The sequence below is a fragment of the Equus quagga genome, chromosome 15 (genome assembly GCF_021613505.1).
Source record: "Equus quagga isolate Etosha38 chromosome 15, UCLA_HA_Equagga_1.0, whole genome shotgun sequence".
Taxonomy (NCBI): domain Eukaryota; kingdom Metazoa; phylum Chordata; class Mammalia; order Perissodactyla; family Equidae; genus Equus; species Equus quagga.
This window is the reverse complement of record NC_060281.1, coordinates 22,161,025-22,187,459: the sequence shown is the minus strand read 5'-3', so window position 1 is coordinate 22,187,459 and position 26,435 is coordinate 22,161,025. Positions and strand designations below refer to the sequence as shown.

The window sequence follows — 26,435 nt, the reverse complement described above, 5'->3', positions numbered from 1 at the left end:
TTTTCTGAAAGAAATCCCCTTTCTGGGGCTGGCCCAGTGGCATAGTGGTTAAGTTCACACACTCTACTTCAGCGGCCAGGGTTTGTAGGTTTGGATGCCAGGTGTGAACATAGCACCACTCATCAAGCCAGGCTGTGGCAGTGTCCCACATAAAATAGAGGAAGATTGGCACAGATGTTAGCTCAGCAACAAGCTTCCTTAAGCAAAAAGAGGAAGATTGGCAACAGATATTAGCTCAGGGCCAATCTTCCTCACAAAAAAAGAAAAAGAAAAAGAAATCTTCTTTCTATTAGGAAAAACACTGACTTAGATAAATCTTCATATTTTTCTGAAGGAAACTGGAAATCAAAAAATTGTCAGAGTACTTTCTAATATTCCAGTGGTTTGGTTTTATGGAGAGAATTCAAGTAAGACTGACTTTTGACTCTTCTAGTTTTTAATTCCTCTTCCTGGAATTTTTGCTAATGTGTTGTTGACCAGGTTCTTCTTTATGATGGTTAGTTTAAACGTTGACGTTGCTTCCTTTTGCTGCCTCAGTCATCTTATCCTTGGAACTGATTCTCTAAATGATCAATTATTTTTAGTGGAAGAAAGAAATGTGGCAATAATGATTAAAACAGAAGTTCAACTTTTATTTGGAAGAAGAATTCTTTAGTTGAAATTTAGTAGTGTAGCTGAATAAAATTGACTCATTTTTCAAAATACATATTCTATATACTGAAGTATTGTGAATTATCACAAAGATAGTTTCAACTTAATTTTGCTTAATGTTTCATAGCAATCAGGGTAGCAGTACTTCTTTGTATCGTTTCTCAGTCGTTTCCTGTGTATTGTTTTTCATAGTCATTAAAATGTCCTCAGTCTCTTATAAAACACAATCAAGAAATTATAAAAACATTTTTGGCAGGACGTCTGTTTTTTCCTACACGGTAGAGTTGTTTTTTCTTTTCCATAAGGTCTAGTGTTGGTTTCCTCAAAAAGCCATACGTGGAAAAAAAAAAAAAAAAGCCATACATGGCTGTGCCAGAAACTCTTCAACTTAGACTTTTACTTCTGAGTCTTTTAATAAACACAGCTATTATTAATATAATAAATTACTGTGATAAAGATTTGGGGGCGCCAAGGAATTATTTTCTATTTATCTTTAGTATATAAATCCCTGTTTTAAGGAGGTTGATTAAATATTAAATGGATTATCATGGAAGGATACACAATCTTTTGTCTTATGGATCTTAAAAATGACATGTCCTTACGCTTCAGAGAGGTGAACCGTCTGATCTGGGGCAGAGATGGGGGATCAGTTGACTTCTCATGGCTTTTTCTACACAGCAGGAATGCCTGGCTGGATAAATAAGGGTCCAGCATAAGTCGGCAGATACTGGACGATGGATGACTAGCCCTGCATCCCAAATCCTGTGCTTTGTGATTGTGAAAAAGTGCCCATGTGTGGCCTAGCTGCATACTCTTAGGAACTAAATGATAAGGAACTGATATTACCCCTGAAAAAACTCATCTTTTGGAGACCAGAATCTTACAAAAGTAATTCACTTGGGTAAAACACATTTATTGGGCACATTTGTACCAGGCATTGCAGTAAACTCTGTTAGCACAAAGATGGAAAGAAACTGACCCAGCTCTCATGGAACTTGCAAGCTAATGAGGGAGTCAGAAAAACAAAGTTTCGTCATACACGTGTCAGATGCTAGTAACATGTTACATGTGCTCTAGGGATGCAAATAAGTGAACAATTAATTTTGCTTGAGGATTTAAAAAAAAGGAGAAAGGCAGTATCATTTTACTCAAAGCCTTAAAGGATAGTAAGCATTGTCACTTGGCCCCTTGAGGTCGGTGGGAAGGTCTTTTGTCTTCTAAGTAGAAGGACAAGTGCAAAGCCAAAGAATTGAAAAAGCACTGTGATATAGTTTTGGGGACATCGAATGGTCAAGATGGCAAAGAGCCAAGGGTTCCTTAAAGGTTGGGTGGAGTGGATAGAGGTGCAAAATGAGGCTTGTGCCTGTGACGATGGGCAAGCACTTTCAGTTCACTGATACCAGAACACCACACAGTCTAAAAGTTGCATGGCTCTGAGACGGGAGAATTAATTGCTCTCTCATCAGTACTCTTTATACAGTACTTTATACTGCTTTTATTTAGATTTGGGCTCTGCTTTAATTGGGAACAGAAGATAGGCATAATGAAGATAATCATACAGAGCAGTGTCTGATCAGTGTCAAAGGACACAGTTGTAGCTTTTAGAACTCTGGGGAGAGAATCTAAAGACAGCCCAAGGTTGTCAGAGAAGGATTCAGAGGGTGGATTCAAGCTAAGTTTCTAAGTTTTGAATAATTGGTAGATAGGGAAGAGGAAGAAGAGCATCTCAGGTAAGGAAATTGTCAGCTGGACAAGGGGGATGTCAGGAAACTGTGCGTTGTGTCTGGGGGCAAGGAGAGTGGTAGTTTGGCTAGAACAGAGGGTAGGGGAATTGTGGGAAATAACTTGAGCCAATTGTACATTCTCGGTTAGATTGTTCTCCTTAGGAATAGCTGGCTTTGAAAAGAAGAAAAGCCTGCTTTGTTGGAAAACTGAAGTAGGTTTCAAGGAAAAGGGAGTAAGCATGTTCTCCCTGGTGTGCCTGATTCTGTTGCAGGTCTTGTGGCCAACACTTTGTAAAGGGTGATAGGTTCGTTGAAAAAAATGCCCATTGACCACAATGAAACACCACCTCACACCTGTAAGGAGGGCAATCATCAAAAAGATGTGAGATGACAAGTGTTGGGTAGGATGCTGACAAAAGGGAATCCCTGTGCCTGTCGGTGGGAATGTAAATTGTTACAGCCACTATGGAAAACAGTATGGAAGTTCCTCAAAAAAATTAAAAATAGAGCTACTGTACAATGCAGCAATCTCAGTTCTGGATATCTATCCAAAGGAAATGAAATCACTGTCTTGAAGAGAGCTCTGCACCCCATCTTCATTGCCTCATTATTCACAACAGCCAAGACATGGGAACAACCCAAGTGTCCACTGATGGCTGAATAGATAAAGAAGTTGTAGTGTGTATATATACACACAATGGAATATTATTCAGCCATTTGGGCCAACACAGATGGACCTTGAGGGTATTATGCTAAGTGAAATAAGTTAGACAGAGAAGGACATACTGTATGATCTCGCTTGTATGTGGAATCTAAAAAAGCTGAACTTGTAGAAACAGAAAGTAGATTGGTGGTTGCCAGGGGCTGGGGTGGGGTAAATGAGGAAATGTTGGTCAAAGTATACAAACTTTCAGTTATAAGATGAATCAATTCTGAGAATCTAACGTACAACATGGTGACTATAGTTAAAATACTGTATTATATACTTGAAATTGTTAAGAGAGTAGATCTTAAATGTTTTAACCACACATACACACACAAAATTGTAACTAGCTGGGGGCTGGCCCCGTGGCCGAGTGGTTAAGTTCGTGCGCTCCACCTCGGCGGCCCAGGGTTTTGCTGGTTTGGATCCTGGGCATGGACTTGACACCACTAATCAGGCCACGTTGAGGCGGCGTCCCACAGGCCCACAACTAGAAGGACCCACAACTAGAATATACAGCTATGTACTGGAGGACTTTGGGAAGAAGAAGGAAAAATTTTTTTTTTAAATGAGAAAAAGAAAAAAGCTGGGGGAGGAATTCACTGGATTCCTGTTATGTGCCAAGTGCTATTCTGTTCATCTGTGAACAGACACAAACCTCTACCCTGGTGGACCTGACATTCTGATGTGAATATGAGTAAATATAGTAAAGAGAGGAAGGAAGAAATAAAGGGATTATTTGATGGGAAGGAGTGGAAGCTTGTCTAGGGTGCTGCATCCCCAGGTGGGGTTTCACCTACAGCCTTTCCTTCAGTCAGATTACCAAGGAACTGAGTTTGCAGTCAGCAGCCTTAATTTGTGTGTCTGAGCCAACCAGAGGCCCTTGTTTGCAGGTCGCACCTGACTCCAGATGGGGACAGGTTCCCCAATTTGCCTGAAATTTCTCCAGATATGTGCTATAACATGGGGGGAAAGAGTGACCAACCTCAGGGGGTCAGAGAGAAAACCCGTCGTAACCCCAGATTCCTGAGGAATCAGAATTTCTGGCGGGGGCTGCAGAGAGACAGAATCCCATGTTTTTGAAAACCAACTCCAGTCCGTATTATTTTAAAGCAAATCTCAGATGTCATATTATTTATTCATACTTATTTCAGTATGGATCTCTAAAACATATGAGTTATTTTTAAAAATATCACCCCAATTTCATTATTACATCTAAAAAATTTTAACAAAATGTAATGTATTTATAATTTATCAGGAATTTGCAAAATTTCAGTGCTGAGGGACTCCAGGAAATTATACATTTCTTTGTCAGAATTAAGCTAGAATTATGTGAGATTTTAATTATGCAAGGTCTTTGGGAACACAATCTTTGCATAAAATGCAGCTGCCCCATATTTAAACCCTGGATATTTATTCAATATTTACTATACCCGTTTATGTGCTATTTGCTGGGGATATGAAGATGAGTATGAAGAGATTCCTACTTTTGAGGGTAGCACTGTAATATTGTCTTATGCTTTTAGTTTGTAGATGATAGTCTATTGGTAACATTTAAATTTGCAGTCAGTCTTTCAGTCCACTCTAATTGAGCCTTAACTTACTGCCCGTAGCTCTATCCCACTCCTGGCTGTGCAGTGGGAGAGAGTGGGCAGTTAAGAGCGTCCGCTCATGCTACAGGGCTTTGTGACTTTCAGAGGTTAGTAACTACCTCAGGTCTGTATCTAGATTCAGCCGACTTTTAGCATTCAACCAGCAGTGTCTTTTTTTTTTTTTTTAATGTTATGATAGATTACAACCTTGTGAGATTTCAGTTGTACGTTTTTGTTAGTCATGTTGTGGGTACACCACTTCCCCCTTTGTGCCCTCCCCCCACCCCCCCTTTTCCCTGGTAACCACCGATCTGATCTCCTTATCAATATGCTAACTTCCACCTATGAGTGGAGTCATATAGAGTTCGTCTGTCTCTGACTGGCTTATTTCGCTTAACATAATACCCTCGAGGTCCATCCACGTTGTTGTGAATGGGCCAATTTTATCTTTTTTTATGGCTGAGTAGTATTCCATTGTGTATATATACCACACCTTCTTTATCCAATCATCAGTTTCTGGGCATGTAGGTTGGTTCCACGTCTTGGCTATTGTAAATAATGCTGCGATGAACGTAGGGGTGCAACGGACTCTTGAGATTTCTGATTTCAGGTTCTTAGGATAGATACCCAGTAATGGGATGGCTGGGTCATGGGGTATTTCTATTTTTAACTTTTTGAGAAATCTCCATACTGTTTTCCATAGTGGCTGTACCAGTTTGCATTCCTACCAACAGTGTATGAGGGTTCCTTTTTCTCCACAACCTCTCCAACATTTGTTGCTCTTGGTTTTGGATGTTTTTGCCAGTCTGACGGGTGTAAGGTGATATCTTAGTGTAGTTTTGATTTGCATTTCCCTGATGATTAGCGATGATGAACATCTTTTCCTGTGTCTATTGGCCATATTCATATCTTCTTTTGAGAAATGTCTGTTCATGTCCTCTGCCCATTTTTTGATCGGGTTGTTTGTTTTTTTGTTGTTAAGCCGTGTGAGTTCTTTGTATATTATGGAGATTAAGCCTTTGTCGGATAAGTGGCTTGTAAATATTTTTTCCCAATTAGTGAGCTGTTTTTTTGTTTCCATCCTGTTTTCCCTTGCCTTGAAGAAGCTCTTTAGTCTGATGAAGTCCCATTTGTTTATTCTTTCTATTGTTTCCCTCAACTGAGGAGTTACAGTGTCCGAAAAGATTCTTTTGAAACTGATGTCAAAGAGTGTACTGCCTATATTCTCTTCCAAAAGACTTATTGTCTCAGGCCTAATCTTTAGGTCTTTGATCCATTTTGAGTTTATTTTGGTGTGTGGTGAAAAAGAATGGTCGATTTTCAATCTTTTGCATGTGGCTGTCCAGTTTTCCCAGCACCATTTGTTGAAGAGACTTTCTTTTCTCCATTGTAGGCCCTCTGCTCCTTTGTCGAAGATTAGCTGTCCATAGATGTGTGGTTTTATCTCTGGGCTTTCTATTCTGTTCCATTGATCTGTGGACCTGTTTTTGTACCAGTACCATGCTGTTTTGATCACTGTAGCTTTGTAGTATGTTTTGAAATCGGGGATTGTGATTCCGCCGGCTTTGTTTTTCTTGCTCAGGATTGCTTTAGCAATTCGCGGTCTTTTGTTGCCCCATATGAATTTTAGGATTCTTTGTTCAATTTCTGTGAAGAATGTTCTTGGGATTCTGATTGGGATAGCATTGAATCTGTAGATTGCTTTAGGTAGTATGGACATTTTAACTATGTTTATTCTTCCAATCCATGTGCATGGAATGTCTTTCCATCTCTTTATGTCATCGTCAATTTCTTTCAAGAAAGTCTTGTAGTTTTCATTGTATAGATCCTTCACTTCCTTGGTTAAGTTTATCCCAAGGTATTTTATTCTTTTCATTGCGATTGTGAATGGGATTGAGTTCTTGAGTTCTTTTTCTGTTAGTTCATTGTTAGTGTATAGAAATGCTACTGGTTTATGTATGTTGATTTTATACCCTGCTACTTTGCTGTAGTTGTTGATTATTTCTAATAGTTTTTCTGTGGATTCTTTGGGGTTTTCTATATATAAGATCATGTCGTCTGCAAACAGCGAGAGTTTTACTTCTTCATTACCTATTTGGATTCCTTTTATTTCTTCTTCCTGCTGAATTGCTCTGGCCAAAACCTCCAGTACTATGTTGAATAGGAGTGGTGAAAGTGGGCACCCTTGTCTTATTCCTGTCCTCAGAGGGAACCAGCAGTGTCTTTTAATGCCCTCCTTTGTTTCAACCTGGGACGCACCCTTCCACCCAACCTGGCACAAAATTGGCAGTTGAGATTGAAGAAGGATAAAGAAGAGAGGGCTGGGAATGTTTGCCCCAGGACCATCTTTAATCAGTCAGACGACGTGTACACAGGTCTTCCGTCAGCAGATTCTCATTGAAGATTCTGAGAGGCCTTTGTCAAACATGTTAAGCAGAATTTTTATCAACCTTCAAGCCTTTAGCTTGTGTATTCCTGGACGATTCTAGAATCTGTTTGTTTCTCAAACTTGAGAAATCAGACCACCCAAGATTATTTCCTCAGACCCCAGTTTGAGAAACACTGATCTGTATAGTTAATGGTTCTATAGTCGGTAAAATTAAGATCATTATCGCTGTTTTGGAGTTTATCTTAAGGAAGTTTTATGAGCCCTATACTTACTACTATTTTCTTGCTTGCTAAAACAGTCATGAATGTGTTGATTTCTGTGGATCCCTGTGTTTCCATTTTGCGACTGACCACCATGGATGGTTATTCCTTCGCAATAGGCAACAAACCATTGAGTTCTGACAGATAAGTTAAATGTTTTTCAAATTTTTGTTTCCCAGTTGAATAAGAGTTAAGCCATTCAGTTGCGTGGAGAAGCGGGAGTGTCACAGTGCCTCCACCACCAACTCTTAGGTCTCCCAGACAGCTCCTGCACACCTCGGAGAGTCCTAGGCCTCCAGGGAATAAAGTTTAAAAATTACTAATGTGGCTATTAACTTCATTGAGGGATGGGAAAATGGGCCCTGAGAGGCTGGAGCCTGTCAGTAATCGCAGTTAGTCAATGTCAGTATCCAAAACAAGCCCTTCGCCTTCTGAGTTCAGTATTCTGCCCCACGGGTCCCCAGCCTCTCTGAAGCCTTGCAGGACTTCCCCCAACCCCTGAGGTTGGTCCCACTTTTCCCCTGTGTTATAGCACATTGTTGAGCCAGCTGGATTGCTTAATATATTAGGTTTATTTCTCCTCCCCCCCATTCCAAGTAGGAATTAAAGCAGCTTAGGGGCTGGCCTGGTGGTGCAGTGGTTAAGTGACACATTCCACTTTGGCAGCCCGGTGTTTGCCAGTTTGGATCCCGGGTGCAGACATGGCACCGCTTGGCAAGCCATGCTGTGGTGGGTGTCCCACATATAAAGGAGAGGAAGACAGGCATGGATGTTAGCTCAGGGCTGATCTTGCTCAAAAAAAAAAAAAAAAAAAAAAAGCAGTTTAAAGGCCTTCAAATTCTGCATTGCCTGAGTTGAACCAAGGTCTTATACTGCCTGCATTAATGGTTGTCCTTTCTGACTTTGAGGAATTTTTAAATTCCCAAGTTTTCCTCCTAATAACATTTCTTAGTCTTTTCCACTTCTCTTCCTTGCTGCTAGAAGGCTCTAACTGGTGACAAAATGAATGAAGTTCTTGGTTGAATAATAAGTGAAAAGCTCAGAGCCAATCAGTGTTGAGTGTGACAGCTTCTTTTTTTTCTCACAAATGGGTATAATTGTGAAAATATAGTCATGCTTTCTTCTGGCAAGGTGTCATATCATTTCACAGTAAAAGCCCAGTGACTTCACCTGAAGAAGTTGGGAACCCCTGCCAAAAACTCTGGCACTTCTCACATTGCATTGTAATAAATTGTTGCGTGTCTCACTTCCGAAAGAGAGTTCCTTAAAATCAAGACACATGCCAGAGGGTTTCACACAGTTTTGCAATTACAAAGTTTAACGGCCCATAACAATTACAGTGTAGTAAAAGGAATAAGATGAAAATACTTTATATCCTAATTGACATTAAGTTACTTGCCCTGGGTAAATGACTATTTTAGGATATAACTTTTTGATCATGACACTCATTGGAAAATTGTTTGCTTAAATGCAATAATTCTCTTTCCAGCCTTGCTTTTATAGTCCTCCGAAAATGTTAAGGATGGTTACATTTGTTATTACATTTTATGTCATACTCATACTATGTCATTTGATATTCCCAGGCCTTAACACAGTACCTGGCATATAGTAGGTGCTAAATGTTTGTAAAATGAATAATGAATATTCTTTTTACTCACTGAACAACTTTATTAAAGATAGGAATTAAAGAAGCAGCTTTTCCCATTCCCTAAACTATTCTTCAGGGTAGAAAACAACAGGAGGCATTGCAAACTGTGCAGACAATTTACTATCCTCCCTCCCTTTCTCCTTTTCTCCCTCTTTGGGGATCTTCTGATCCTATAATTCATGCTAATGAACTCATATAAACTGTTCTTACCTCCTAAAGTGATTTTTTCAAAACCTTAAAAATGGCTATACGGCCAAGATAGAGTAACAGTGTCTGGGTTTACCTTCCTACATAAAAAGTTAAAAATCAGATAAAATATATTTTAAAAAATGGTTTTTACATACTGGATATCAGGCAGCATAAAGACAGTGACTCCTGAGAAACGGAAATCAAATGAGGTGAGCCCTATAATTACCCCAGCTTACTGTGGAGAAAGTTTCCAGGCCACAGCACAGGGAAGGGGAACCCACTTGGAGTCTGCCCGTCTTCCTGAGTTGAGCTGATGTAGCTGGGAGGTGAAAGTGGCTGAAGCTCACAGGACAGACTACCGGAAAGGAGAGAGCTGCACAGAGAGAAAACTCTGGAGATGTGCAGAGTATCTCCCTTGAGTCTTCAGCTGATAATTGATCAGTACATGCCTGTGGAGAAACTACCTGAGGCCTGGGAAAGAACCACTTGAAAGAATTAGAGGAAACAATGCTTGGATCTAACACAGGGCAGAGAATAGTTTGTGTTCCCACTTGCAAGAGTGCAAAAATCTTTATAATTCATAGGACATCAAGTGAAGTACTCAAAAGGGTATTGCCTCAGCATAGGGCAAAAGTAGCCCTAGGCTATTAACAAAGCTTAAAAGCAAGCCTCAAGAGAAGCAAACTGCTCACAAGTAACTTACTTATGTCCTAGACAAAGCTCAAAAATATCCAGCACTCAATAATGTGAAATTAATGATGTCTGGCATCCAATTAAAGATTACCAGGCATGCAAAGAAGCAGAAAACTACCACCCATGATGAGGAGGAAAAAAGTCAATCAGTAAAAACAGACCCAGAAATGATACAAACGGTAGAATTAGTAGAGAAGGATATTAAAAAGTGATAACTATTTTGCATAAGTTCAAGAAGGCAGAGAAAAGATTGAACATATTAAAGAAGAATATGGAAGATTTAAGAAAGATCCAACTTCTAGAGATATTTGAAAATAAAAATATATTGGATGGGATTAACAGTATTTAAGACACTGCAGAAGAAAAGATTAGTGTGCTTGAAGACATAGCAATAGAAACTATCCTAAATGAAAGCGAGAGCAGACTAAAAGATATATAGAGCATCACTGAACTCTGGGACAACTTCAAGCAGCCTTATTGTGTACATGTAATTGTGGTCCCCAAAGGAGGAGTAGGAGCACAAAATATATGAAGAAGTAATGGCTGAAACTTTTCTAAATTGGAGGGAAACTATAAGCCTACAGATTCTGGAATTTTAATGAACCCCAAGCACAAGAAGCATGAATAAAACTATGCCAAGGCATATCATAGTCAGCTTGCTTAAAACCAGTGATAAAAAGAAAGATCTCTAAAGCATCTAGAGGGGAAAAAAAAGACCTGTTATATACAAAAGGACAAAAATAAGAACAACAGCATACTCTCTTTGGAAATAATGCAAGCAAGGAACAGTGTAGCACTGTCTTTAAAGAACTGAAAGAAAAGAAAAATTCAGTCTAGAACTATATGCCTGGTGAAAATGCATTTCAAAAGTGAAGTCAAAATAAACACTTTTTAAAGACATACAAAAGCAGAAATAATTCATCACCAGCAGATCTGCACCACAAAAATATTAAAGGAAATCCTTCAGGAGAAGGAAAATGATACCAGATGGAAATCTGGATTTACTCAAAGGAATGAACAGCCCTGGGAATGGTAAATGATGTGGGTAAAAATAGAAGTGACTACAGCTCATTATACCTTCAGCTTCTCAACGATTCCTCTGCTCACTTCACATTTTGGAGGTAAATTTGTAAATGAGAAATTATGGCATGTACTGACCCTATACCAAATTAATACAAATAAAGCAAATGTCAGTAATTTTTCATATGTTGGTTAGAGAGCCTATTATATTGATTCTTGGTGGTCTTCTAAAGTTTTGGCTTATTAGTCACCATTTTCCCTAGGTTGTGTTTCTGGAAGAAGAAAGAAAACAGAGAACAAAAACGTTTGTTATAGTAATCACATGCCAAATTTCAATTTATCAAGCATTTGAAATCCTGTGTTATGACTTTAAAAGTTTTCTTCTACTGCCGCTAGCGTAGAATATCTTAAATAGGTAAAATTGATTTGCTTAGCCAGCTTTCCTAAAATATCTGTTCTTGAAACCAATGCATTTCTTGATATGAGAGCTTAAATTTTCTCCCCCAGTGTGAAAAAACAATTAAATAGCCTATCATCTTCTTTCATATCTCTACCTTGCAAGTCTTCCAACTTTTCATGTGATCTTATTGAAAATCAAAGTGTCTTTAAGATATTTCTTTTAAGATAGCTGATGTAGATTATTCTTGAGGCCACTAGGCTGTTTTACAATTTGCTGAGTGTTTGAGGAGCTGGCGCAGTGGCGCAGTGGTTAAGTTTGCGTGCTCAGCTTCAGCTGCCCAGGGCTCACTGCTTTGCGTCCTGGTGTGGACCTCCACACCAGTTATCAAGCCATGCTTGTGGCGAGCGTCCCACACATGAAGTAGAGGAAGATGGGCACAGACGTTAGCTCAGGGCCAAGCTGCCTCAGCAAAAAGTGGAGGATTGGTGGTGGATGTTAGCTCAAAGCTAATCTTCCTCAAAAAAGAAAAAAATTTCTGAGTATTTGCTATCTGGTATGCTTACCTAGAGTGAGCCTGACTGAGGTTCTTGTGTTTCAGAGCTCTTCCCTCTTCCCTCTTTGTTTTATTAGTTGCGTTTTTTAAAAAAATAGGCCTTACATGCATGTGGCACAACATTCAAAAGGTACAAAATGACATAAAAGTAAAGAGAATACCTTCCTCTCTTCTCAGCCACCTGCTTTCCCTCCCAGAAGCAGCTAGTGTTACTGGTTATGTGTGCTTCATTTGGGGGTCTGAACATTTACCAAGATATATATTCTCCACCCCTCCACATTTGGGAGTGTAATGTACACACTGTTCTGCACCTTTCTTTTTCTTTCTTCCTTTGACCATGTGTCTTTCCAAGTCAGTTTGTTTAAAGCTTCCGTGTTATTTTTAATGACCATGTAGTATTCCACTATGTGAATGAACCATAATTGATTTAGTAAGTCTCTCACTATGGACATCTAGGGTTTTAAAAAAATATTTTAAGTTGAGGTATAATTTACATACCATAAAATTCACCCTTTTAAAGTGTACACTTCAGTGGTTTAATTCCAGAACATTTTCATCACCCCAGAAAGAAACCTGAGACCCATGGCATCTAGGCGTTTACAGTCTTTTGCTAAAACCAGTGATGCTGCGCTGGATATTCTTATACATGGATCATTGCGCTCATGCAAGAATATCTGCAGGACAAATACTTGGAAATATCCGCTACATGAAATGATTTGTGGACTTGAAATTTTGAAAGGTAATTGCTAAATTTCCCTCTCTAGAGGTTATATGAGTTCATACTCTCATTACCAAGGGATAAAAGTCGGTGACTGGCATAGTCCTTAGCCAAAATTTTATCTTGGCAATCTGAGAAGTAATAGTATCTCATTGTAACTTTAAATTATATTTCTCTTATTCTAAGTGAGGTTGATTATTTTTATGTGTTTAGCGGCTACATGTTTTTCCTTTTTTTATGAACTGATGATTCACACCATTTGATTTTCCGCAGGGTAGCTTATTTTTTTTCTTATGTATAGGGGCTCTTTATATATTTTTACAAGGCTTTACAATGCTCACCTGTGTCTAGAGGCCCATGTATTGATTCCAAGGTTGTTAGTTTAATGAGAAAACAGCCTCAACAAGAGTCCGGAGGTAAAGGGAAAACCTTTCCAAAGAAAACTAAGCTCTTTGCTTTTGAGTCATTAGTTTCTGATCCTCAAGTTTCTTCCCACTTTAGAATCATAGTCCATTTCTACAACTTTGCTTTGGTAGAACATCTGTCCTCCAGGGTTAAGAAACTACTGGATTAGGCTGTATTATGACTGTATTTGGCACTATGTAGAGCTGGGAAAACTGCTTATAGTCAGAAAAGAGTGTGGCCCTTTAAAAAGTAGAATTCTCAGGGTACCCCTGACTATAAAGCCTTTCAGAGTTCTAACCAAGGGGGGCTAGAGGAGGAGGCCTTTCTGGTAGGACTGACGTCACTGACTAGGGCCGATATCCCCAAGGAGCGTGCTGTCAAGTCAAGGGTTTCAGCAGCCCGTGTGGTTTGGTAGGGGAGGATACACAATGGCTTTTAATTTCATCCAGTATCATAAAATCGTTCTTTTATTTGGGCTACTCACGGACTAGCTTGTCACTTTGAACTTTGGGGTAGCAGATGTTCTCTGTGCTTGAAAGTCCCAGTGGCAGTGACACCTCGGTGGAGTGACTGGTGTCTGTCTGTCTTTCTCTGTCTGTTGGTTAACCCTTGGCCATCTCATCCCCTGGAGGAGCCAGGTACAGGCGAAAGCAGTGAGGGGAGCTGGGATAGTTGTGAAATGTTTTCGTTTTTTGGTTTTTTACTTTTTGGTGTAGGCTGTTTCTCAGTTACATTTTTGTTAGTTCTAGAGTCTGTTAGACACTTTAAAAAATAAATTTACAAAGGATATGGTGGAACTCTATTTAAATGGTCATGTTGAAGTAAAGAAATAATATCCATTTTATAGGCTTAATTATATGTTGTAATTGCTTAATTAATTCCACGTGATTGTGATATCTGGGCGACAAGCCTGTGGCACAACACTGAGCTATAGCTAATGAGGTTCTACCATCTTAAACATCAGGGTTTCAAGAAGCCCTTCACACAGACTTCTGTACGTCTGTTTAATCATAGTTTCCCTGTTTTTCCTTCCTGTACCATTTTCACGCCTCAAAAGCCATGTTCTGTTAGTACAGCCATGCTAGCACACCCTGAGTAACTCCACATCTGGTCCTAAAAGCAGACTTCACTCAGCCAGCTGCCGCTCTCACAGTTTTAGCCATGGACTTTACCGTTTGAAACGCTTTTCCCACTCTTCCTTCCTCCTGACTCATCCATCATCTCTCCTCTCACTAAAGTTCCACTCAAATGGATTGTAATCACCAGATCATTCTGCAACTGAACCAACTCGCCCGCCAACTGGAAGGTCCCACATCGGGGGATACTTACCCCTTCCAGACCCTTCCTGAGGAAAGCAAGTTTCTTTCCATGTGGCAGGAGTCGATTTTATATTTGTTTGGCCTCGTGACTGATAGGATGGGAAGTTTGGGGGAACTGGAGAGGAGATGGCAGTTTTAACCAAGAAAAAACATTTAGTAGAAATGATCCCTTCTGCCTCCTTCGGGCGTGTCCCTCTTCTGGGCATCTCTTCAGGATTTCATTCTTCCGTCCAACTGCTGTTCACAACTGCCCTTTCCAACTGCTCCAGAACTCTTGGCCCTGGCATTCCGTGATGTAAATTATTCCACGCATGGCTCAAAATGGGTGCGAAGCAGTGTTGCCAGGTGTCGGATCACTAGTGTAAGTTTACCGGATCTCGGGGGAGGGGGAGAACGGGAGAGAACTGCTCTTGGAATCTGTACAGTTGTTATTGTTACAGCCAGAGCACAGTAATCTCGCTGGCTAAGCTTGATGCTGTCGATGGCTGGGGAGGGAGGGAGCTTTGGGCTTGGAGCTGGGGTGAATTTTTGGTTGAGATTTTCTGCTTTAAAAATTCTAGTGTTGGGATATAGATTGTTTGGAACTGAGCAGTTGGCAGTGCTGCTGCCGAAGGAGGACCTGGGGACGTTTGGGGCAAAGCCTGGAGCAGCACGGCCTGGCGCTATGGGTCCTCTTCTGTCTCAAAAAGTAGGGAGAATAAAGTTGGCCAAAGTATGGCAAGAAATCCAGATTGCTCACCACGTTTGGAAACATTCAGTCACAAAATTCAAAGACCTGTGTACCCATGAGATTTTTTCTAAAACAAAAATATTATTTCTCTCCTTGTTCATGACACATTTTGAGGACGTTCTGTCCGTGGTTTACAGCCCCTCGGGGACTCTGCGTGTGAGGGGCTGCTGCCAGCTATCTTTGATTGTCTAGATTCCTTTTGATTTGTGAGTTAAGGATTTGTGTTTAATAAAAACAATTTAAATTGAATATTTAATCTCTTGTGACCACAAAAATTTTTAACTCCCATTAAAATAAGCAATTAGAGGAAAAACTCACATAAATTACACAGTTATTTATCTAGGAAAGTATATAGTATATTTTTATGTCACATTGATGCTACTGGCCTTAATCTGCTTTGCTGAAATGGTGCTTTCTTCCTCCTTTTCTTTATAGTTGTCATGGATGATGATGATGACTCGTGTCTCCTTGATCTTATCGGGTAAGATGCTCGGTCCAAAATCAGGGCAAATCAAATGTGTGGGTTTGCTGTACTAAAACAACCTCATAAGCTTATTAAAACTGTGTGAGTTTTTAAAATAAAAATTAATTATCATAGCTATTGTATGGATTAACAAATAAAGAGACGAGTAAAGAGACTTGGATATGGGGTCATCTTTAGGTAATTTAATTTAGGTAACTTTATTCATCCTTCATTAAATGTATTTTCTAAAAAATCCCAGGAGCCAGAAATGATATTAGGAAATGGAACAATGTCCAATAAATGCATAAGTATTAAAACAAAAACTACTAATAAAATTGTTTTAAAAAAGAGAGAGAATTTTACTCAGGCTATGTCGTTTTCTTTTTACCCTAGTAAAAATGAATCATAAAGTGGGTAATGTATTTATTTGTTGTTTTCCCTTTTTTGTCGTCTTCTAGAGACCCACAAGCATTGAACTATTTTCTACATGGACCTAGTAATAAATCTGTAAGTAATACTTGGAACATCACAGGTATAAATTTTGTTTCTTCTTTACAGTTGAAGTGATCACTTTATTGAATTTGTCCCTTTGCAGAGCAATGATGACTTGACTAATGCAGGATACTCTGCAGCCAACTCAAATTCAATTTTCGCCAACTCCAGTGTGAGTATTGGAAACTGGGTGTGTGAGCAAGTGTTTGTGTCTCATCGGTGCTTTGTGAGTGGAGGCTTTAGCTGCCTTCATGTCATGATGAGAGTCGTCACCTCGTCTTTTGTAATTCACATAGAAGGAAAGTCTATTGAATTATCTTGACATTTTCCACTTTCAACTTAGTCAATTAAGACAAGCTGTATGAGATTTACTTTGCCATTTTCCTAAGCTTTCAACTTTCTTTCTAAAATCTCTCAGAAGTCATATTAAAATGTTTCGAATCTTGTTACATAGCTTTAAAAAAATTATTCTTAATTGTAGTTACTTGCTAAGCGTTTTCATCTTAAACGAGAAAAAAGAAAACTGAAAGTTATTGAACATATTTAATATGTTAAAAAAGTTATTGAACATATTTAATATGTTCTTAGCACTAAGGGTTTAACATAATTAACCTTATTAATCCTCACAATAACTCTGTCAAGTAGGTTCTGTTATTATCTGTACTTTATAGATGAAGAAAGTAAAGCACAGAGAGGTTAGTGTTTGCCCCAAATTACACAGCTGGGTGTTGCAGAGCTGGAATTCTAACCCAGGCCACCACGTTCTGGAGCCCGTATCTTTAAGCTGTAGGAGCATCTCGAGAAGAGAGCTGACCTGGGGGATAGGAGAGTCCTGCCTGGAGGCTTTATCCAGGGGACTGTGTTTATCCCTGTGTTCTTCTCATCTTTTCTACTGCTTCATTCTACCGTGGATGGTAGTCCAGAGTCAGACTGCCCAAGTTTGAATCCTCACTCGGCCACTTACTAGCTGTGTAGCTTTGGATGTACCACTACATCTCTGTAAGGTTCAACTTCCTTATTTCTGAAACCAGGAGAATAGTAGGACTACCTCATAGGGTGCTTAAGGTTAATTGACTAGTCCACAGAAGTCACTTGGTGCAGCCCTCAATAAATGTTAACTCACCGTCATCATCAGGGTGTTTATTGTCTTCATCTATAAAATGGAATAGTGTTCAGGAAGTCCTTGGGAATGCATACTTCTTTCAAGTATTTGAGCTCATGCAAGAGGCTTCCACATGCTGGGGCTGGCTTTAAAGTCACAACACTGATTTCCTGTAAGGCTTGTAAATTAGTAGCATCTCTGAAATTCATTCTAAACGAGTAATAACTACATATGATGCCATTTAGCCCGTAAAGTAGATTTTAGCCTGCCCCTCAACATTAGTGATTTTTATTTACCAACTCTCCCCCTTCCACATGAGTATTAATTCTAACTTTTTAGACTACTTCATTCAATATGTATTTATTGGGAACTTCTATTGCATCTTGTCAGTCATAGTAGAAATACTTTAAAAGCTCTGAAAAATATGGGTGTTTAAACCTATGGTCTGTTAATTTGTGCGTTGTAAAAACATTAAACTATGTTTCACTACTCAGGAGATATCTGTCGTTGCCTTGATATTTCTCTGCAAAAAAATATCCTCCTTGCGTTCAGTTGCTTTCCCTATCTCCTTTCAAATGACTCTTCAAGTCCCACCACATTTATCCCATTTCAACTATTGATTGATTGGGTGTCAAATGAACTAGTCTTGGCTTTTCCGCCTAGTCCTCCCCATCATCTACTCCCCAACACCTTATCAGCCCAGGGCTGAGAATCTCTACAGCTTTGCAAGTTGGAGCACCTTCTTGAGTGATCTATTTTTAAATTTTTGCTTCACCTTTAAAAAATGTTTTTGTGTTAAAATACATATGACATAAAATTTACCATTTAACCATTTTAAATGTACCGTTCAACAGTATTAGGTACATTCACATTGTTTTCACCTTATTTTAAATAGCTATTGATTCCATATCTTTTCTTTTATAATTTTGACATGTCCTATGAAAAACTGCTGGCCAGTGGAGTGTATCTTATTTATCAGTGACCGTGTTCAGTTCTCTTCATACGCCTGTGTTGTTGTCTCTAGTTGGAATGCCTATTCCTTAAGGACTCCTTAAGGACAGAAACTAACACACAAGTAGGTACTTGATAAATAAGTTGATGGGCTTTTACTTTTGAATAGGACACGAAGTAGTTTTTAAAGCATCATAGTAAGCTGATTACTTCTAAGAAATCAAAAGACTATTCACTCATTTTATGTGGGAAGTTGTTTTTCTTTGAGGAAGATTAGCCATGAGCTAACATCTGCTGCCAATCCTCCTCTTTTTGCTGAAGAAGGCTGGCCCTGAGCTAACATCCGTGCCCATCTTCCTCTACTTTATATGTGGGACGCCTGCCACAGCATGGCTTGCCAAGCCGTGCCATGCCCACACCCAGGATCCGAACTAGCAAAGCCCGGGCCGCCAAAGTGGAACGTGTGCACTTAACTGCTGTGCCACTGGGCCGGCCCTGGAAGTTTGTTTTTATCTGGACTGGTCTTGCCTGGAGTGGTGGAGTTAGAAGTAGGGGAGTCAGAGGAAACCTTGAAAGACAGGGCTGAATCTGGGATACCTTCTGGGTGTCTAGTAAAAAAACACCCAGAACTCCCCAAACTCACTTAGACTCCTGTGCAACAAGGGACTGGACATGGCCGTCTCCTGTGTACGCATGTACCTGGGCGGGGTCCCACTCAAGCCTTGGACTGGGAGCAATCCTGAAAAATAAAGTCTGTGCCAATACCTCAAATAACGAAGCTAAACTCCAGGTAGTTATCAGTATGTTCCTGTTATTTATCTATTTTTCTGGAAAATAATTTACCAGAGCACTGAATGCTTATACTTAGAAAAATAATGTTAAACATCATTACTGAGGAAATAAAATAGCAGAATAAGGGGAGCGTTTTGGGTCGTTATGCCTGAAAAGCAGCCTGTTATGGCTTCTTCATCTTCATCAGTGAGATTAATTTTTTTTAAGAATCTCTTTCAGAGGTTTGATATGCCATGTAACATACTGCTTATTTTTTTAGAATGCTGACCCTAAGTCATCCCTCAAAGCTGTAAGTAACCAGCTTGGAGAAGGACCCAGTGATGGACTGCCACTTTCAAGTAGCCTTCAGTTTCTTGAAGATGAACTTGAGTCTTCTCCTCTTCCTGATCTCAGTGAGGACCAACCTTTCGACATTCTTCAGAAATCCTTGCAGGAGGCCAATATCACTGAACAGACATTGGCAGAAGAGGCATATTTGGATGCCAGCATAGGTTCAAGCCAACAGTTTGCACAAGCTCAGCTTCATCCTTCTTCATCAGCATCCTTTACTCAGGCTTCTAATGTTTCTAATTACTCAGGTCAGACGCTGCAGCCTATAGGGGTGACTCACGTGCCTGTTGGAGCATCATTTGCAAGCAATACAGTGGGTGTACAACATGGTTTTATGCAACATGTGGGGATCAGTGTTCCCAGCCAGCATTTGTCTAATAGCAGTCAGATTAGTGGTTCTGGGCAAATACAACTAATTGGGTCATTTGGTAATCAACCTTCCATGATGACGATTAATAACCTAGATGGATCTCAAATCATATTGAAGGGCAGCGGGCAGCAAGCTCCATCCAATGTGAGTGGAGGGCTTCTGGTTCATAGACAGACTCCTAATGGCAACTCCTTGTTTGGGAACTCCAGTTCCAGTCCAGCAGCACAGCCTGTTACCGTTCCATTTAATAGCACAAATTTTCAAACGTCTTTACCTGTGCATAACATCATCATACAAAGGGGTCTCGCACCAAATGCAAATAAAGTCCCAATTAATATCCAGCCAAAGCCTATCCAGATGGGTCAGCAAAATACGTACAATGTGAACAATTTGGGAATACAGCAGCACCATGTTCAACAAGGGATCTCTTTTGCTTCGGCAAGCTCACCCCAGGGCTCAGTAGTTGGTCCGCACATGTCCGTGAACATTGTAAACCAACAGAACACAAGGAAACCAGTCACCTCACAGGCAGTGAGCAGCGCGGGGGGTAGTATCGTTATTCATTCTCCCATGGGCCAGCCTCACACACCCCAAAGTCAGTTCCTCATACCTACAAGCCTTTCTGTCAGTTCCAACTCGGTACACCACGTCCAGACCATAAATGGGCAACTTCTTCAGACTCAACCTTCTCAGCTCATTTCTGGCCAAGTGGCCTCAGAGCATGTCATGTTGAACAGAAACTCTTCTAACATGCTCAGGACCAACCAACCATATTCTGGACAGATGCTTAATAACCAGAATACCGCCGTCCAGTTGGTGTCTGGGCAGACGTTTGCCACCTCTGGAAGTCCAGTGATAGTCAATCATGCCTCTCCTCAGATAGTTGGTGGGCAGATGCCCTTGCAGCAGGCATCACCAACTGTGTTACACCTGTCACCTGGGCAGAGCAGCGTCTCCCAAGGAAGACCTGGCTTCACCACCATGCCCTCAGTGACGAGCATGGCAGGACCTAGTCGTTTCCCTGTCGTCAGCTCAACCAGCACTGCCCATCCTAGTCTGGGGTCTGCAGTTCAGTCGGGGGCATCAGGATCAAACTTTACGGGAGACCAGCTGACCCAGCCAAACAGGACTCCAGTACCGGTCAGTGTGTCTCATCGTCTTCCAGTTTCTTCTTCCAAATCTACCAGCACCTTCAGTAACACACCTGGAGCAGGAACCCAGCAGCAATTCTTCTGTCAGGTATGCTCCCTTTGTCAAATGAGTGTTTGGGTGATAACAGAATGGAAATATGGACTGTGTATTTAATAGAATATAATTTTCATCCTAGGCTCCCAATTTATTAACTTGAAATTTTCAACTTACGATTGATTGCTTTTTTTCTTCCTAAGAAATTTTTTATCTGGCATAGCATTGTGGTTTAGAGCAGAGACTCTGCAGTCAGACTCACAGATTTGAATATAAGTTTTATGACATGGACAAGTCTTAACTTACCTCTCTAGACTTAATTTTCCTCATCAGCAAAATGAACATCGTACTACTACCATCCCATGGAGTTATTGGGAGGATTAAATGAGACAATCCACATGAAGGACTTAGCATAGTCCCTAGAAGATAGCAAATACTCAGTAAGAACCAATATTAATGGAACGTATTATGAGCATTTAAAATGAAAGCTTATTTTAGATTATTACATCATGTAGCAAACCACTAGGTCGTGTGACTATGGGCTGGGTGAAGTCGTAGCTGCTTCTTGGGTGCCAACCGCAAAGGCTCAGGGACTCAGTGTGACTCAGCAGGGGGTAACTGGCCTGCGCCAGAGGGAGGCACGTAGAAGGAGGGATGCAGGGCACTGTCATTTGACCAGGTACCTGCACCTGCTCTTACTGTGCTGCGGTGCAGGGAAATTACTTGGGCAATTGGGAAAACCATATAAGGTTTATGTTTCTGAAAGTCACCCCAAATGTCATCAGCTTTGGGCCCTCACCCCTGTCTGCCGATGCTTGAACTCCTCTAGCTTCTGGTTCTCACTCATTCTGAGTACACTTCATAGTTCCAGCTCCATACCCTTCTTAGTCCTCCATTTCCACTGCCTTTCCCCTCCACGTTTAGAAGTATTTAGAAACTTCTCTGTACCATATACATCAATATTTTTAAAACTGTATACCTTTGACTTAGAAATTCTACTAAGAATCCCAAGGAAACAAAGATTATTTATGATCAAGGATGTTCAATGTATTAGTTTTGATATCAAAGGTGTATGTAGGTCTGTGGGATTTTTTTTGTTGTTTTTTTTTAAAGATTTGATTTTTTTCCTTTTTCTCCCCAAAGCCCCCCGGTACATAGTTGTGTATTTTTAGTTGTGAGTCCTTCTAGTTGTGGCATGTGGGATGCCACCTCAGCATGGCTTGATGAGCAGTGCTAGGTCAGCGCCCAGGATCTGAACCCTGGGCCGCCAAAGTGGAGCATGCGAACTTAACCACTCGGCCATGGGGCCGGCCCCGTCTGTGTGTTTTGAAATAAGGTCAGACTTAGAGAAAAGTTAAAGTTGTAAGAATAGTATAAAGAATTCTCATATACCCTTCACCAAGATGTCCCAGATGTTACCTTTTTACCACATTTGTTTTATCCTTCGCTTTCTCTCTCTCTTCTGCTCTCCCTCTCTCTCTCTGTCTCTCACACACACACACACAATTTTGAGAGTAAATTACAGGCTTGATGGCTCCTGACCCCTAAATACTTCAGACTTCAGTGTTCATTTTCTAAAAACAGGGACACAGCCCTACATAACCATAGTACAGTCATCAAAATCAAGAAATCAGCATTATTACAATATTATCATCTAATCTGCACACCTTATTCAGATTTAGTCAGTTTTCCCAATAATGTCTCTTACAGCAAAAGAGGAAAAAAATTATTCTGTTTTGTTTTTATGGTCCAGGATCACTGTCTGATTTTGTTCTCATGTCTTTAAATCTGAAACAGTTTCTCTATCTTTCTTTGTCTTTCATGACTTTGACATTTTTGAAGAGTACAAACCAATTATTTAGTAGAATGTCCCTCAATTTGACTTTCTCTGGTGTGTCCTCGTGATTAGATTCAGGTCATACATTTTTGGTAGGATTGCCACAGAAGTAGTGTTTCCTCACGATGTGGACTTGTCCCATTGCTGGTGATGTTAACTTTGAACACTTGCTTAAGATGATGTCTGCTTAAGATGGTGTGTGATACATCTTAATGTTTCTTTTGGGAAATACTTTGAGACTATGTAGATATCCAGTTGCTCATCAGACTTGCACACAGTAGTTTAAGCTTCCATTGATAATTCCTGACTGAATCAATTACTGAATCAGCTATTACTATGTTGGTCACTAGATAGAGATTTTCTAATTCCACCATTTGTTCTCCGTTAATAGTTGACATTCTACTCTAAGTAAGAGCTTTTCCTTCTCTCCCTTGTACTTATGTTTTTTTGTATCGGTCTAGACTCAGATTCTTATTTGATTCAATGGGTTATAAATTGTTACAATCACTTATTTTGGTGTTCAAATTAATGGCCAGTGGGCACCCATCCAAATTGGCTGCTGGTCCTTCTGATGTGTTTCCATTGTGCTTTGAGCACTTCCTTTAATTTCAGGCAAAACAAGATATTCCATGTCCACCTTTTACTTTGCCTGCCTCTGCCCTAAAATCAACCATTTCTTTAAGGAGCCTTATTCCTTCTAGTGGAGAATAATATCTAGAAATCAGGATCTGAGTGCTACATATTCATGGCTCCTGGGGTTGTCTCAGCTTGGACTTACATATATTTACACATACTCAACATCTATAACTGTTTATATATCCATCAGTCTATACTAAAAACCATGAGTTCATATTGATACTTCCAATTCTAATCTAGGACCACAGAGTTCATTATTCAAGTCTCCCTCTTTTCCATGTTTGCACTCTCTTCTCTGATAGTGAGAAAGCCAGCTCTATAGTATATTTACTTATTTCTTCTATCCTAGAACACATAGAAAATAATTTCAGAATTGCTAATCCATACCACTGTGAAAAACAAACCTAGTAACTGGACTCCAGTATTGGTTTACGGTTCTGTCTTTAGCCTATAGATATTTAGTCGAAATACTGTCTTACAACATTTCTTGGGTTCGTTCTTTTTCCTTCCCTCAGTATGGTTATGCTGTTCATTTGAGATATAGTTCTGCTGCTTTGTTTCTGTTTGTATTTCATTTTAGGATTCTTTCCACGTTATCTTTGGTGATTTTATCTACTTAATTTCTTTTGAACATTGAACCATTAGCATGGTCCGCAAAGTGAAGGTTCTGCAGAACATCAACCTGGAGCAGTCTCCCTCCTCCCTACCCCTTCCCCCGCTCCCACCCTCCATCCTTTCCTGCCAGTCTCACCCGTCCTCTATATTCACCAATCTCATTAGATTCTAGTTTATTTATGCTATGTTTATGTTCATACAAATGAGCAGTTAATAGTATTTCCTTACTCCCCCTCCTTTCTTACTCAAAATATAGCATACCATAGATACTCTTCTATTCTTTGGTTGCAAAAAAGTTTTCTAAAATCCCAAATGTCCAGTAAAAGGAGAATGATCGGATATGATGAAGTACTATGTAGCCATTCAAAATGTTTTTGGAGGGGCCGGCCCCTTGGCCGAGTGGTTAAGTTCGCGTGCTCCACTTCGGCAGCCCAGGGTTTCACTGGTTTGGATCCTAGACGTGGACATGACACTACTCGTCAAACCATGCTGGAGCAGCGTCCCACATGCCACCACTAGAAGGACCCACAGCTAAATATGTACTGGGGGGCTTTGGGGAGAAAAAAGGAAAAATAAAATCTTAAAAAAAATGTTTTTGGAAAATAAAGATTTGGGGAAAGGCTTACAGAATAATTTTATGTGCACACATAAATGTGAAATGTTTAAAATGCACATTTAAATGTAAAATATTTACTAAACAATTTGTTTTCACTTTTAGAGAAATGATGAGGAGAGGCAATATGGTGAATGGAAAAATAGAAACCCCTCTTGCTTACAAAAAACCCAGAAAGTTCATTAGAAGGAAATGCAGTATAACGTTAACAGCAGTTCTCTGGGTGATAGAATTATAGATTATTCTCATTTTATTCTGGTTTTGAAAAACTTACCTTACATAGACGAGATGATGCCTAGACAGCATTTATCAAAACATATTTATGTATGTTTTAAAAATAAGTAAAACATACAATTAGTAAAAATTTAAAACAGTTCCAAAATAGTTTAGATTGAAAAGTAAGTCTTCCTGCCAGTCCCCAGGTTTCCCGCCCAGAGGCCCCCACTGTTTCTAGGTTCTTCCTCTCCCCCCGGAGGTTCCTCTGCATATAAAGGGCAAATACCACATGTGTGTACTTATCTCCACAAGACTCCAGAGGTGGTTTTGCTTAATCATGTAACTTAAGGATGATTTTATATCTGTATGTATTGATCTGCTTTATGTTTATTAATTTTTTTTTAAAAGATTGGCACCTGAGCTAACAACTGTTGCTAGTCTTTCTTCTTCTTCTTCTTCTCCCCAAAGCCCCTCAGTACATAGTTGTATATACTAGTTGTAGGTCCTTCTAGTGGTGGCATGCGGGACGCCACCTCAGCATGGCTTGATAAGTGATGCCATGTCCACGCCCAGGATCCAAACCAGCAAAACCCTGGGCCACCAAAGCAGAGCGTGTGAACTTAACCACTCAGCCATGGGGCCGGCCCCCTGCATGATCATTTCTTTTTTCTGCTACATAATAAATAATACTTCAATGGGGAAAAACATCTCTCTCTCTGACTCCCAAAAGTTTCAATTGACCAAAGGTAATAAGAAGCCTACACTGGCAGCTCCAAAGTAATTTTCTGTGACTTTTAATGCCAAAAAGTATTGGAAACTAAGTCGGTTGTGTTATCAAGTGTGTTCCTGCTTAGGTTTTCTGGAACAATTAAAGCATCCGGTGTATTGGAGCAAGGAGCACACAGCCTTGGAGGCAGCAGGAGTTGGAAAAGTAGTATTGAGGTGTCGTCTAACGTTTAAAGCCCCAGGACGTCTGGAAACACTTATAGCAACCCTTTTAAATGTGTAACATTTCTGTATAAATTACTTTCTAGAATGTTGGAACAAAAATACCATTATCAGGGGCCTTCAGTGTTTGTCTATTTGGGGAAATTTAATTCAGCAATTTTTTGTTTGTTTTTTTACATTTAGCAGTTTATTATAAAGGATACAGATGGACAGCCAGATTAAAAGGTACATAGGGCAGGTTCTAGAAGGGTCCTGACTGCAGGAGCTTCTGTCCCCATGGAGCTGGGGTGCACAACCCTCCCACCACCAATGCACGTGGGTGCATTGGCTAACCCAGAAGCTCATCAAATCTCGTTGTCCAAGAGGTTTTTTTTTGTTTTTAGCAAGTTTTGATACTATAAAAGGTTCATATTAGAGGGGGTAAGTTTTTAAATATAAACTTTATTTTTGGTATAGATAATACATTTGTTTGGTTCAAAATTCAAAAGGCACAGAAAGGTGTATCCTACAGTGAAAAGTTCCCTCCTTCTCCTGTCCCCCAGCCCCCAGGACCCTGCAGCAACAGTGTCACCAGCTCCTTGTGCCCGCCTCCCCTTTTGCACCATGAAAACTTTGAAACTCACAGAAAAGTTGGAAGAGTACGGTGAACCCATTCACTTAGATTCACTAGTTGTTTATGTTTTGCAACATTTTCTTTATCTGTGTGTATCTGTGTGCTTCTCTCTGTGCACACGTGCACACTAATTTTCCCTGAAAGTAAGTTGCAAACATCATGACCGTTTATCCCAAAACACTTCAGCAAGTATCTCCTAAGAACAAGGACCTTCTCCAATACAACCACAATCTCAGTATCACACTCGAGAAATTTAACATTAATATAATAGGATTATT

At 40.0% G+C, this 26,435-nt stretch overlaps 1 protein-coding gene across 3 annotated transcripts in view; it reads left to right on the top strand.

Moving 5' to 3' along the window:
- Positions 1 to 26,435, top strand: part of BICRAL (BICRA like chromatin remodeling complex associated protein) — a 68,471-nt gene that overhangs the window by 22,089 nt on the left and 19,947 nt on the right. The window contains exons 1-5 of one of the 3 annotated variants that reach the window (XM_046638825.1): positions 12,411 to 12,561; positions 15,430 to 15,475; positions 15,916 to 15,964; positions 16,053 to 16,121; positions 19,054 to 20,733. In XM_046638825.1, coding sequence (XP_046494781.1) covers positions 12,534 to 12,561; positions 15,430 to 15,475; positions 15,916 to 15,964; positions 16,053 to 16,121; positions 19,054 to 20,733 — 1,872 coding nt within the window. In that variant the 5' untranslated portion in view covers positions 12,411 to 12,533. Of the gene's footprint in view, positions 1 to 12,410; positions 12,562 to 14,506; positions 14,626 to 15,429; positions 15,476 to 15,915; positions 15,965 to 16,052; positions 16,122 to 19,053; positions 20,734 to 26,435 lie in introns of those variants that run through there. The other 2 variants (XM_046638826.1, XM_046638827.1) reach the window with 2 other exon arrangements.